The sequence below is a fragment of the Malurus melanocephalus genome, unplaced genomic scaffold (assembly GCF_030028575.1).
Source record: "Malurus melanocephalus ecotype Western Australia unplaced genomic scaffold, MMel_1.1 scaffold_69, whole genome shotgun sequence".
Lineage (NCBI taxonomy): Eukaryota > Metazoa > Chordata > Aves > Passeriformes > Maluridae > Malurus > Malurus melanocephalus.
Genome location: NW_026623301.1, coordinates 735,374 through 749,703, shown reverse-complemented (window position 1 = coordinate 749,703; position 14,330 = coordinate 735,374). Strand labels below are relative to the sequence as shown.

At 34.6% G+C, this 14,330-nt stretch overlaps 1 protein-coding gene across 1 annotated transcript in view; it reads left to right on the top strand.

Moving 5' to 3' along the window:
* RP1 (RP1 axonemal microtubule associated) overlaps positions 1-14,330 on the top strand; it is a 146,249-nt gene that overhangs the window by 34,567 nt on the left and 97,352 nt on the right. Inside the window, exons 4-5 of the mRNA XM_057366650.1 lie at positions 10,727-10,883; positions 13,149-13,303. Coding sequence (XP_057222633.1) covers positions 10,727-10,883; positions 13,149-13,303 — 312 coding nt within the window. The remainder of the gene's footprint in view (positions 1-10,726; positions 10,884-13,148; positions 13,304-14,330) is intronic.

Here is a 14,330-nt window from a genome sequence, read left to right as displayed (position 1 = left end):
YGTCCTCTGTGCATGTTTCAACACAGAGACTCACCTCAGGAAGGACAATGAACGGCTGYTCTGGATTATTGAATTATGCACACAAATACACAACATAAAACACATTGCCAGTTACTCTTTTTCTAAAAGTGGCATTGGAATGTGGTTTGTTGATAAGGCAACAATCAGCAGATAACTGTTGAATAACTACCTTTTTTAAAAAAAATTAACTAGTGATCCATTGAAAGATTATTTTGTTGCAAATTAAAAGGTTGATATAATGCAGAGCTCAATCTAATGCTCACTAAAGTAATAGAATATTTCTCATTTATGCTTCTACACTCATGTTTTCTGCTTTATGGTTCACTGGAGGAAAGAGGAAGGTTTTGATGCATTGCATGCAAGATTTATACCTATGTTTTAGCAGGTAGGAATAGATAAACAATCTTCTGGTCATGGTTCTGGGGTCATGGTCTTGCAGATGTGTTTTTCTATAATAAAATGCTTTCTCTTTAGCTACAGAAATCGCATAAATGGACAATGATTTTTTGAATATCCAGCATTCTAGTAAGCAAACTAAGGAACCAGACAACTAAACAAAACAGGGACTGATACATCCCTTGAAGAGTGGGGATGAACACGTTTGCTTCCTGCACCTCTTTTATTTCAATGTACACAAAGACTCTGACAATATGAATTGTGTCATGATACCATAAAGAGCAGGTGGGGTAAATGGAAAATCCTGAGCTCCACACACCACATTGTGGCCCACTCATATGGTGGAAAAATATCTTGAAGGAGCTTTGAAAACAAGATTATATTGGAGCTTCCGCTATGGAAGACATATTTATTCAGCTACAGGTACTGTCAAAGGATTGCATGTAACAAATAATTCAGGTGAGTTGGTGATTTKAGTTTGAACTCGGTCCTCAGACTGCTGTTTCAAAGTGTACATGGAAAGTCTTGCTATGTGAGCAAGACATCACATCTGGCATACTTGTTCATAGGGTATAATGTGAAGTATCAGGCAGGATTTTAATTAAATTCAGATGAACCAATCGAATTCCAAGCATAGGTGTGCATCATTATGAATACTTAATTCTTTCTGGCAATATTTTTTTCCATTTTCAGCTAAAACACTCAATTTCTAATTTCCCAGACTTCATCTTGTGTCACTGTGTCACAAAGCCTTCCCAAAGTGTGGTGGGCTGTCAGCAGATGTGCTGTGTCCAAAATCCATGGCAACAATACACAAGCCATCAAACCTGCTTTCAAAGAAGCTGGATGTTTTTAGGGTTGGATACAAAGGATCCTTTTATAGAAGCAATATCTGCCGTGAAATTGGTTACATAGAGTCTATAGCACTTCGTAAGTAGCTTTTCTGGCACTCATAAATATAGTTTCTACTTATGGAAAATGAATAGAAATATCAAAGTTACTCTGTCTTTCAAATAAAATGTTCAATTTTTAGTTAGTTACTTTCACCCAACATGTGTTTTTTGACATGTACAGGTGAGTGCATGTCAAAAAACCTTGAGTGTTAAATTAATATTCATTAAATACTCATTTGCTTTTTTCACTCCCAGTTAATATTTGGAAAARGGTGATGTTTGTACTGGGTATACAATCCTGCAGGAGGCTTAGCAGGCAAACTCAGAGCAGATTAACTCTCAGGCTGACCCAACCCTCATTTTTATGTCCATATCTGCTAACGGATGTATTTTGGTTTCTGTTTTCAAAATAATAATTTATTTAGTGTTCATTAAAYTGAAAACCCTGCTGCAGCAGTTGGGGTTTCTCCTGTTGCAGTGTGAGTTCAGTGTTCCTCAGGTAACTTCTTCAACGGTGCAGAGATGATTTCAGGTCCCAGCTTCTATTTAATATCTCAGATGTCATAAACTTCATGACACAAATGCAGTCTGTGACCTTGAGAACACCTCTGTGTTTGGTATTAACAAAGTGTATCTCTGAGAAATGCTCTCTACATCCTCCACATTCTTTTCCTCTGTCCAGTATTATTAGCTGCTATTAATTTTTTAATGTATTTTACTTATAAGGTACAAATAAAACCTGATCTCATTTAAACTCAGTTAACATTGGAAATGATGATACACAGGTGTAATAAAAATACATCAACATTATTGYCCAGACTTCTGCTCCAGAGATTAATTTTTCTGATGGCTCATTTTAAAAGTGTCACTCAATCATATGGTCTTCTGAGACAAGATAATTTTCTTTTTGTGTTACATTTAGGATAAGTAAGTAAATTTTTAAAAAGTTACTTCTGTGGAGTTRTGTAAAGGGTTGTGACTTCAACATTCTCATGCAGGCCTATTAGAATTAATTTTTGCCACAATAGATTTACAGCATGGTGTCATGAAGCGTGTGAAAACCCGTGAGTAATGCAGGGTAACCATCAAATCCTCTTTTCAGACTGGAATATTTTTAGCCTGTAAGCAAATCAATGCTACCGATTTCCAWTTGTAAGAAGAGCCAGTAAATTATGAGACAAAAAGCATTCCAAGCCTGTGAATTGTTTGTGCATTATAATTGTTCCCAGAGGTAGCAGTTTGGGGTTGCAGTAACTGCTTTGGGTAGCAACTGCCCAAGTATGGAATTCTTGTCCTAAGCACACAGAGCAATATGGGACTCCTTATGTTTCTTGAATACCTGTGCATTTTATGAACATTTTAATCTCTTTGCTGTAAGAAAGATGTGGTTTTAGATAGCTGGAAGTTACTCTAGATTTCAGAGTTACTGGTGAGAACTTAGGTATCTACAGATACAGAAAATTGTATAGTCAAATTTTCAAAAATATTTATCATGCCTAAGCAATTACTTTGCTATAGTTCTGTCATTTCAGGCACTGAAAGACAAGTGTAATTAAGATTTTATTCACGTAAACATAGGATGCTGGCTCTTGCTTTATTTTTGGTGTGTGGATTTTCCTTTTCCTTTCAGAATAACTTGTTCTCCATTGTGATGCAAAATACAATAAAAAACATTATTATGATGGTAATGCCTATTCTAAACCACTGTGACCATTCAAAAATCATGCTACTACTGCTAGAGGAACTGCTGTGAAAGTCATACAACCACAGTTCTGAATTTCTTAAAGATTGATGAACCAAATATTRGACTCTTTACCAGTCCTAAATTATTACCTGTGATTCCAGCAGTCAGTTCTTATTTATTCTAGAGCTTTGTACTGGATTCTAAGKCCTTTGTAATTCTTCATGTAAATATTTTACATCAGTTAAGATATCAATGCTACTGGTTCATAATTCAATTTTGGTGCTTTAATTGACATGTTGATTTAAATATAAGACAACCTGATGATCAAAGCAACTACTGTACTCCTTTTGAATACAATTTCTAAGAAAAAAGTGTTGCTGGTGCTGAGTGATAGCTTTTGTGTCACTTATTTTTCTGTCTGGTTTTGGTTTGATTTTGTTTGCTTGGGTGTTTTTATATATATTTTTTTTTTGTTGTTGTTTGTTTGTTTTTTTCCTTTGAGGTAAGGACAGTGTAATAAGTGAAGGGAAAAACTCCATCCAGAGGAACCCAGTGCAGTATTTTAATCAAGCAAATAAAGAAGCAAAGTACTCTAATACCATTACATAACTTCTGTAGTGCAGCAGAAACATCCACAGTGATGCATTGGGAATTCTTCAACAAATTCATATTGGTGGCTTATTAAAAACTCTCTTTGCAGTTGCATGGAAAAGGCTCATTTTGGGAACCCCTGGAGTACCCAGTATATTGGCAATATGTAGGTTCATCTTTTCAAGTTTGGGGYTTATAACTGCCTCTTGTGTCAGAGCAGGCTATAAATTCTTGGAAGCAAGGATTCCCTCTCTTGGAAAGAGCTCCATGGTCAGTGGTCCCATTATTGAAAAAAAGTGTCCYAGACATCTGGTGTTTGTAAATTCCACTTTGATTAGATTATTCAAAACTTAAATCCTTTATCATAATATAACCTGTTTTTTCCATATCTTGTGTTCGGAGGTGTCATTTGACATCTCTGCATACATGTATATTTCTCTTAAGGGTAGATGGTAGATCATTAGGTGCTATCTAAAGTGAAGACTATGTTTTACATAATTGTATTTTCTCAGTCATTAGAACTGTGAAATTTATTCATAAAGTGCTACTGTGCTGCTATCGTTTCATTCATGCAGAGCATGCCTTAACCAAAACACTGGCACTGCATAAGTATGGTTGGGCAAGGCTATATTGAGCTCTTTTTAAAAATTTTGTTTACAGTATTTAGTTGATATTTAAMTTGAAGGAAGTTAATTTCCTTTCTATTTAAAAAAAAAATTGAAATGAAAATTACCTCTATTCCCAGACACATGACTCTGCTAATGATGTCCCAAGACAAGGCATTAGAAGAGTAATTCTACTCTTTTTAAATGTCAGACTAAGGTGCCAGAAATGCCAATTTAATGGTTGTAGTTCTGCACCATAGCACCCTTACTCTATTCCAGAATATGTATAAAGAATATGATGATAGTGTGTGCTAGAGATAACTTGTTCTTTTCCATCTGATTCCTGTAGCTCAGCTAATCAGTACATTTTGGTCTAGACAAGAAACATAAATCAATCTTTTCAGACTATCTCACTTGCCATGAAAAAATACAATCCCCCTGCTGTTAYGGACTCCTTATGCGCTGAAGTTACGACAGCGACTGGCAGTTTCATGTCAATTTTCATCTCCCACTAATGTTCTGTATTTCACAGAGGAAATGAGAAATCCCCAAGGTGGTGAGTGTCCCCTTCCTTCAGATGATGAATGGAAAGTGTCAATACTGACAGGAAATGCAGGAACTGAAGCAAGAGTTGCTCTCTAGATATGTGGAGACAGAGGATTAGCTGGACCAATAACTCTTGGCAAGGACAACAGGAAGCATCTGTTTCTTTCCAGACAGGAAGATGAATTTCAGGTAGCTAATGAAGGCTAAGACCATTATTTTAATATGTACCTTTCCAAGGATTATCCTGTCAAGTGAAAAGATGTTTTTCTCCAATATTTACTGCATAAAATAAATCTGTATCTAATCTCCATGATTTCTGTATTAAATCAGTTTATTAGTTATGGTAAGCAACAGAAGAAATAATCTTTCTTTTAAACTCCCTCCCTCATATAATAGACCAAATGGGACAACTGCGGAAGTAAATTGATTTCTTTAAGGCAATTGATTTGAAACTAGCTTTAAAAACTATTCATTCTGAAACAAACCATGTCTGATATAAGACCTGCATATTGTTTAGGGATCTTTAGTAATTAAATTTTCAGGAACACAGTTTTCAAAGCATACTATAAAATATATGCTGTGGAACTGGTTCAATTAAAACAGAAAACCCATTTTAGAGCTGCCATGTTATAAAAGACTGAAATGCCAGAATGTTTACCTATGGAAGAACTAAAAGTCCAGTAAAATTCATGTATTACCATGTTGTGAAAACACAGGGTTTCTGCTTTTATTTAATAATAACCCCAACTCTGTTTTAATAGGGAAATTATGTCAAGGTGGGCTGAGAGGAAATTAATCAATGAGGCAAAATTTAAGCTGTTTTGCTTAAATCTCTGTCTGAGATGCATGTAACATTGCTGTCTTCAGCTAGCTAAAGCAGAAGTCATATGTTTCATTTTTTTTTTCTTCACTCATTGACACTTCTAATACAACTTAGCACAATCCAAGATAGTCACTGTCAATGATATTAATAATAATACTCCACCAATAGGGGATAGGCAGGGACATAACCTACTGTAATGTTCATCTTCTAAACATATAGGCTATATATTATGATCCCCAGGGAATGCTGTTCTCCTAATTAGTGAATAATTTATAAGAAATGTTGGATAATGGCATGTTTGCAAAGTTAATCCATATGTTCAGAAGAGATGGACCAATTTTTCTTCTCTAAAATAGATATGGCCCATTATGGCTGTGTGCTGCAGATATTGATCTTGTGAGAGAGCAGAATCTTTCTCTCAGCACCTGGGGCTACTACTGTGATTCTTTACATCCCATTGACACTATTGCTTTCAGGCATGAAACAGCAAATGTCACTGAAGTGCTTCTCACTCTTTAGTTTGCAGTAGATAAATCCACAAAAAAAAAAAAAAAAAGCCTATGAGTAAGAGCCCTTTCTTCTCTTCTCTTTAAACTTTATCCTTTTTTAACTTTTTGCTTGTTTAACAGGATAGGTCTTGAAATGAGGATAGGAATGTAAGACATAGAAAAAATTACATCTTCTTCTTAACATTTCTGTCTTTGAACTTTTATGTTTTCACTGATATATTCTAGAACAGGGTATACCAAATTTTATTTTTAAAGCAATCAACTTGATCAGAGCTCTGACCAGGAGTTCTAGGAAGAAAGAGGCTCCTGAAAGGCTGTAACCATCCAGTAATTAGGAATTAATTTAATGTTCTCTAACCTTTCTCTATATCAGCAACATGTGCAGCAATGAAAAACTTGAGTAGAACTAACCTAAGAACTGAAAACCACTCACATGTGGTCTTCCCTTTCTTCCCTTAACCATGTGAGTTTTCATTGCCTGTTTAATCTTTCCTGAGACTTTCTGTGAGAAAAATCACGACTAACAGAGTGTTTCTTCTGGAGAATCTTTTCATGCTTTAGGCAGAAGTCACTCTTTGCATTCTGACTTAGTCTACTACATTTTGTTTTGTGTTGTGTTGATACRTTAAATTATCCTGCAACCTTTCTTCTTTATTAACCAAAAGTCTGAAGAGGRATTTATTAGAATGAACAGACAACACAATAGCCTTGTATATTCAGTGAACAGCAGCYCTGTGAATGAGAAGAACATATCCCACATTACTTGAGAAGTAGTTTAGTTGGTTTGTGAAATGGGGGGGAAAGATAATAGCTGTTTCTTTTTCATTCAAACTGAATCTATACCCACACTTCAGTACTGCTTTAAACTCAAAGACTCCAGGTTACCTCTGGTTACACTACTTTTAGAGAGGAATATTTTGCAGTATAAGAAAGGRTATCAGGATCTGACTCGGCAGAGCAAAGCAAAACTATTTTCTTCAGCCAGTGGTAAAGACAGGAACTGTGTTGTCACATCAGTGTTGCAAGCCTGRTATTTGCATTTATTTGGTTAATGGRATTCAGGTTGATGTAAMAATATGCCAATAGAAATAAGRGGTGTGAAACCCACAGATTCTTACTCAAACTATCATTGTGAAATTCAATCTGCTTTTCAATGTTCAGAAAATCCAGAGTAAAAGGCTTTTACTTCTAGAAATCTTTGATTAAACCATGGCAATGCTGTGASTTGGCAATGCTGTGACATATAACACAGAAGTTTCTTATACAAAAGTGCAAATAAACAAAAACTGATGTAGGRAATGAGGTAATTCTGACCTCTGAAATGAGACGAGTTCTTTTTATTAATGAAGGTAAAGAATTAATAGAWAATAAGCTAGTAGGTGTTTCTAAGAGAATGAAAATAATTTTTTACAATATAAATAGCTTTTTGGATATAAATGATGGAGAGGAATCGGCTGTTGCCAATCTTTTATGAATAGAATTATTATGTGAGAAATAGAATAATGACACACTTGCTTTCCTAGAGGTATATTACAAATGATCTAAAATTATTTATGCTTGCTTTAAATAATGGTTAAACTTCAAATGAACCCTAAATAAGTGAGGRTTCATTTGAAGTTTTGAAGATAGKGTTACATAGAATARTTTTCACTAGTGAGAGCACWTATAATGCTTGWAAGTGCAAACAAAGTGCARATKAATGCAAATCATAGTCAGAAAGCAAAGTTAGTGCCAGTGACTTCTGAAGTTTTGCAGATGTTCTGCCAGGTTTTGGGAGCTATTCTTTAAGGTCTCCAAAAGTTTTGTATCCTTCATGTTGACATACCAGGGTTTATGGTCATGTTACTGTTCAGAGTGATGGAATATTTGTGATTTGTTTAGAGAAAGTTTATAGAATGTGATTTTGTATTTCTCATTGCTCTGATGAGCAACCCTCACCAATTTTTTTCCCTTGAAACTTTGGAGAGTTCAAATACCTGCCAAATCATTTTCCTGGCAAGTAATGTGATACCACTAGGCTATAATCTGGTCAAAGTGGGGCTCAGAGAGAAATCTGCTTAGACAAAACAGAAGGAGTCTCTATCTTCTGAATCCTGTAACCCCAGATCTGCCTATCAAATATCATGTGTTGTTCCTGTACAGTCAGACACTACAATGGTTCAGATAAATCTAGAASCAACTGCAAAGATAAAGATGTAATTTCATGTAGTTGTATGTTGTATTGTTCTGACTTTATTCAGGTTAAAATAAATAGCATTGGTATTATCTACAAGATAAGAATTGAACTTGATGGATTACCGAATGAACAACCTGAGTGGAATTTGAGGGGGAGCTTTTATTGTGACTTTKTTCCTATTTTGTTAATTTTTATGTGAACTAAAGGCCCATCTTTTCATAAAGAAATAACTTCATGAATTAATAAATGCTGATTGGGATAAACTCTTACTTCTTTGTGTTCTTAGGTTGCTTTAGAGATGACAAAAACACTGATACAATTCATCTCCTAAGGGATGGAAATATGCAGGATTGTTTTGCAAATATTAATTCCTGCAGACAGCAATTCTATTGTATTGACATATTTGACCAGGTTTTGCTTTCTGAAAATGTRCCATGCTCTTCAGTGTTTCTGTACTCTTCAGTGTGTGATTCTAGCTATAAATTCCAGCTCTGGAAAATTGAAAATGATCRAGCAGCAATCATTCCATGATAACTAAATGTAAGGAATGAACAAAGGTTACTGAAAGGTAGGCTAGGTAAGTTATGATGGGCCTCACCATACCTCATAATTATGAACATTTCCAGGGGGAAAAAAAAAGGCTGCTAGGTTTTTTTTTTTATTTCAATTTGATGAATTAATTATTCTTTGTTTTTTTGGTTTTTCGTTTTGTTTTGTTTTTTTTTTTAAACTGTATTTTTCTCATGGTATTTAGGGATGTTCACCAGATTAAATTTATTCTAAATGCTTGCTAACTCTGAGATCCATGTAAAATTTATTTCAGAACGGGAATAAGTATTTTTCGTCAGTTTCTTACATTGAATTTGTAAAGGACACAAGTTTATTCTTTTTCATTTGGGTAATCTTTAAAAGCTTGATTTTAACAATCAAAATTAGGCAATAATAACAGATTTTTACATTAACCCACAGGCCTTAACTGAAACTATTAAAACTGAATGTAAGTATAAATATTTCAGTTGCTCGAATGAATGCAGGAATCCCACTTTCCAGCCTGGTGGTTACAAAATATTTTTGAACATTTTGTTCCAAATTTCATTATGCAACCCTAAGATTTCAAACACTTCTTTTTGCATGAAGAAATAAATCATGTTGAAAGCTGTGTTTTTCTGAAAAAGCAGCTAATATATGCAGTTGTTCTGAATCAGCAGGGGGGGCTCTGCAATAAATATTAGAGATTAGGAATCAGTGCTGCCAAAGCATTTCATGTTAGAATAAATAAATGCTTTGGTGTTAAAAGCAGTGTTCATTTTACTTTAAATAATATTTTATTGGAAAAGTGAGATAAAGACGTCTATTGCCCTGATTACCTAAGTGTTAGAATTCKGATGTGAGTACTTATTTTAATAATTTTGTTTGCAAGGCTTATGCATGTTATAWACACAACTGTAGAAAGATAATTTTTGATTTCCTTTTGCTAGTCAAGACCTCTGCAAAACCCCTTTAGTAACTATTATGATTCAAGACCAATAAAAACTGCTTTCATAAAAGAGAATTAAGAGTTCTGCAATGATAGGAAACAAGTAAGGCAGCTATCTTACTCTATAGTGGAAAATAACTTGAGAATTTGAATTCCAACCATCTCAAGAGGAATATCTARATGGTGATGGTGMACAKGTTGCCTTTTGTTCTGCTGTAGAASAGCCAAASATAATACAAAGTGATTTAAGATTCCAACATACCCTCTACTTGCCAAAGTTCAGATGGATGTAGGTGATAAGATTCACCCTATTTTCATTCTAAAATAAAAAATGTATGTCCATCTTTCCACATCTTCAAAAAGCTCAGTCAGTCCTCTGGGCAGCGTTACATAGAGGTGGTTTACTGACTGAAATCAGATTTGGTGACATTTCTAATGGCAAACCCACAAATTTCGACTACAGATTTGTTTGTTGCATAGTAGTGGGCAAAAATAAAAATATTTTCATACTGCAATTTTGTATGTCATATTTACTGATTCTGATACTGTTTCCTGAGACAGTAAAACAGATAGGCAAAAATATGTTTTGCTACTGAGAAACAAAGCACTGGAAAGAGAGAACTGAGTGATAGCTGGAATTGCTTCCCCTTCAGGTGATAGTGCAGCATCTAAAGAGCAATAAAACACTGAATTTTCCAGCAAACACATGGTTATCAAATAATCATGATAGAGAATTTCTGTGAACTTTCAGTAGTGGAAGCTGGCAAGCCTGTCTATCCAAGTACATGTGTATTGTTACATATATACTGGCTACCTGATTTTCAGTGTTAATGTCATCTGAATTGTGGTCCAAACAGTGTTAAAAGCAAATAATTTGTCTGAATTCTGGAGAATATATTCCAGCAAATTAATTGCAAATCAGACTTGCTGTCATTATTATCATTGAGCTATAACAGTGAGTAAAATTATTTGTGATTACATATAACTTACATTTTCTTCTTTTAGTSTTTTTTCGGAAGTTGTATTATACCGTCTTTGTGTCCAAACTGGTGATTTGGAAAAAGATTCTTCAGTTTATTTGTGTAACTATGGAGAAAGAGGAGATTCTGGTCTAAGACTTCTGCATAAAACTGGTATACCAGTGAAATTTCAGAGAGCATTGGTAAGTCTAAAATTCCATTTACTTAGCCACACGAAAATAATTAAGTAACTTATACAGGTTCCTAAAAATAATTTTAAAAAGACACAAACCATCCAACAAACCACAGAAGTTTAGCTAAATAAYTTCTAAGAACTAAGGAAAATAATAGAATGAGTGAAAACATAGGCAGGAAAAGGGGAAGAAAAATTATTTGAAGGTCCACCCTCAGATGATGAGAAGAACTGTCTATGAATTTCAAACATATCCTTTCAAAATGTGATGAGTTTCAGCTGCCTCCAAATAAGTGCAAAGAAATTTTTCCATGAGTTCAGATCTTAGCAGGTCTGTTTGTTRTGTACTTTTAATGTATAATATTGAAGTATTGTGATTAAGAGGACAGACTTAAAGTAATTCTTCTTTCAATTTATTAGCTTCTAGCACTTGCATAAGTAAAAATATCCATCATCCTGATTTTCTGCAGTGTGGTTGAACTTCAGGAACTASTGAATTTAATGTTCATTCTGCCACTAGCCTTCTTGTGACCTATCAAGCYTGTTTCTTCCTTTGTGATCTATTGAGGATTAACAATTGTGTGTAACCAATGGTATCAAGCTGTTAGTGGAACACTTAATTACAAAATAAAAAGCAACATCTAAAATGCTAAAAATAGCAATAACCCACTGGGAAACTTTAAATGTATCTATACTATTTTAAAATATATATTTTATACCATTACTAATGTATGAGAGATGAAGTTCTATTCAAATTAAAATTCAGAATTTAAGTGGAATTTTCTGGGGGGCATTATTCTAGCCAGATTGATAGTAAATTCAGCATATTATTTATACAGGGGCTAAGGGGAATGGTTCAAAGTGCTCTTTGTTATGGAAATGGGTGAATGAGACAGTGGATTGTTTGGAGCAGCAGAGCAGGGATTGGGATACATCATTTTATGGCTGAGGTAGTGCAGTGCTGACTTGAACAACTTGATTTCATCCCTGCCAGGTATTCTGCATTATACYGGGCAAATTGCTTAAAATAAAGCTTCCCTGAGTGACCACTTTTTCCATGCTTATGTATTGTTACATAACCAATTTAAGTTTTCTGAACAACCATAGCTGCAACTGAGTTCAAATAGAATTCTTCTCTGCACCTAGTGAGCTCTTTGAAATGCTAAATATGCCAGTAAATTAACCCCTCAGTTTCTCAGTTGAGCACCCACACCAGTTTGGATCTTTGACAGCTTTTGGCAATAAACTCTGTGCTTCAACTATGTAGGTAAATTGAAATATTATGCAGATGGCCTTTCAAAAAAGAGATTAAGCAGTTGCAGAAAACCAGGGTGCTATGGAAGAAGTGCAAAGGTGAAGTCACTGGGGAAATCAGTTCTGTTTCACTGAGCTCTTTGGGTGGTTGCAGTAAATAATGCATAGAGTCCTAAAGATAATGAAGATAAAAAGAGATACTGAAAATCTGCCATCCTCCTGAGCACACTTTGAGGCAGGAATCTTTCAGAGAGACTAGCTTGTGATCATACATTATCTATACACAAGGGATAAATAATCTTGCACAGGCAGTCTCAATTCTGCTATTTGCTGAGGACTGAGAACTTTGCAGATATGAATTTTCCAGTGTATTTCTTTCCTTCATTTTCTTTTTGCTGAGAAGAATGATCTGGACCATTTCATCTGGAGAAAGCTGTATGCTTTTTACTGTGACAGAAAATTATCCACCTGAACCTGATCAGCTTCATGCTCCTATGAAAACAACCTTTTCCAACTATAAGCACAAGCTGAGATGAATAACAAGAGGAAAATGGAATGTCAGATTTCAGTTTATTTCTTTCAGAAGAATAAAATGTAAATGGAGGAAGTGAAACAAAAAAAAAGAGAAAATGACAAGAAATTTTGTTTTAAAGTAATATCAACACAGGAAACAGCAACTTTAACTCTTTCTCACCTAGAGAACAGTAATATAAATGGCAAGGCATTCAAACAATACTGAAGGGCTCTGTGCAGCATTTTGGATTGGGCCTGTAAAAAGCCCAATTTATTTGGGATTATTTCTACATCCTGATTTTTGTTGTGCTTTCTTATTTACTCTGACACATCATCAAAAGACATTTAACTCTTCAGATTCAAACTTTTTGAATACAGTTCAGCTATAATTAAAACCAATTGAAATCATTGTACACTGTGGGAGCTGATCAGGTTTTTTAACACATTTTGGTTTTCAGAGTGCCTTAGTGGTGGCAAATTGCAGAGTTCTTTCTCCTCCATCTTTCAGGTCAGTGTTTTATTTTCCCAAGCTGTATCTCTTGGGAAGCTGCAGAAGGTGCTGTTGCACTATGAGGCTGATACCAAGCCCCAGCTTTGGTATTGTGATAAAATCATTGTCAGAGAAGCTGAGAACAGCTCAGATTATGTTTTCAATTGTGAAAGGTAGTTTTTTCAACAATATTCTTCAATATTCTTCAATAGGTATCACTAAAAGTATTATGTTAATCAATGTATTAAATGTGAACTTTTTAGGCAAAGACATAATTGGATTATTTTACAGCTTCATGAAGTCCAAAAAATGTGTTGTTCCAGAACAGATTGCTTGAGTTAATGWTCTATATGATCCATGGAAAAGGTTAAACACTTAAATTGAATCTATGTTRCTAGATTTTCGAGCACAGCTTTATCTCACAGGATCAGTGCTGTAACTGTGATTTACCTTACAGGCATGAAAGTTGAATCAACCAAAATGTTCTAAATTAAATGTATTTCTAAATGGGAAAGAAAACAGATTTATTATCCAGAAGTAGTATTCCCTCTCTTTATGAACAGCAGCGTGGCTAGAGAGACAAATATAATGCCCAGATCTATTTTATGGTTATTCCATTTAAGTTATTAAATGAGCATCTTAAAAGTCAATTGATAAATRCTGCCTTTTGCAGGTGTAGAGAAAYATGGTAATCCCACATTTGGAGTTTCCTGCTTGCAGTCTATTTTGTGGGTATGTGCATGACTCAAGTGAAATTAAGTAAGTGAAGAGAAAAAATATGGCTATGTGACAAGGCACCGGAATAAATAATATTTAATTAATAATATTTAATAAATTCAGGTTGCCTAGTAATTTTGTCTGTATTTTAATGAATTTGTTATGCAACCTTGAACACCTTCCTGCAACTCTTGGTGTCACATCCTCAAAACTGGGAATAAAGATGTTTTCTCATTTTGATCAAACTCTCTAAAACAGATTTTTCTTCAACCAGTAAAATGTTTATAAATAGTAGTAGAAGACTGAGGATTTCTCTGAGTAGATTTGCATGCAGAGCAGCTGTTGCTAGCTGTAGTTGCTAACTTTCTGTAAGAATATACATGAAATTTCCTCTGTGTCATAGCTATCTTTAGTGAGTTACATGTCTCAGGAATGACAAATGGCAGGGCACTTTGTTGGATGAATTCTGTGGTAGTTAACACT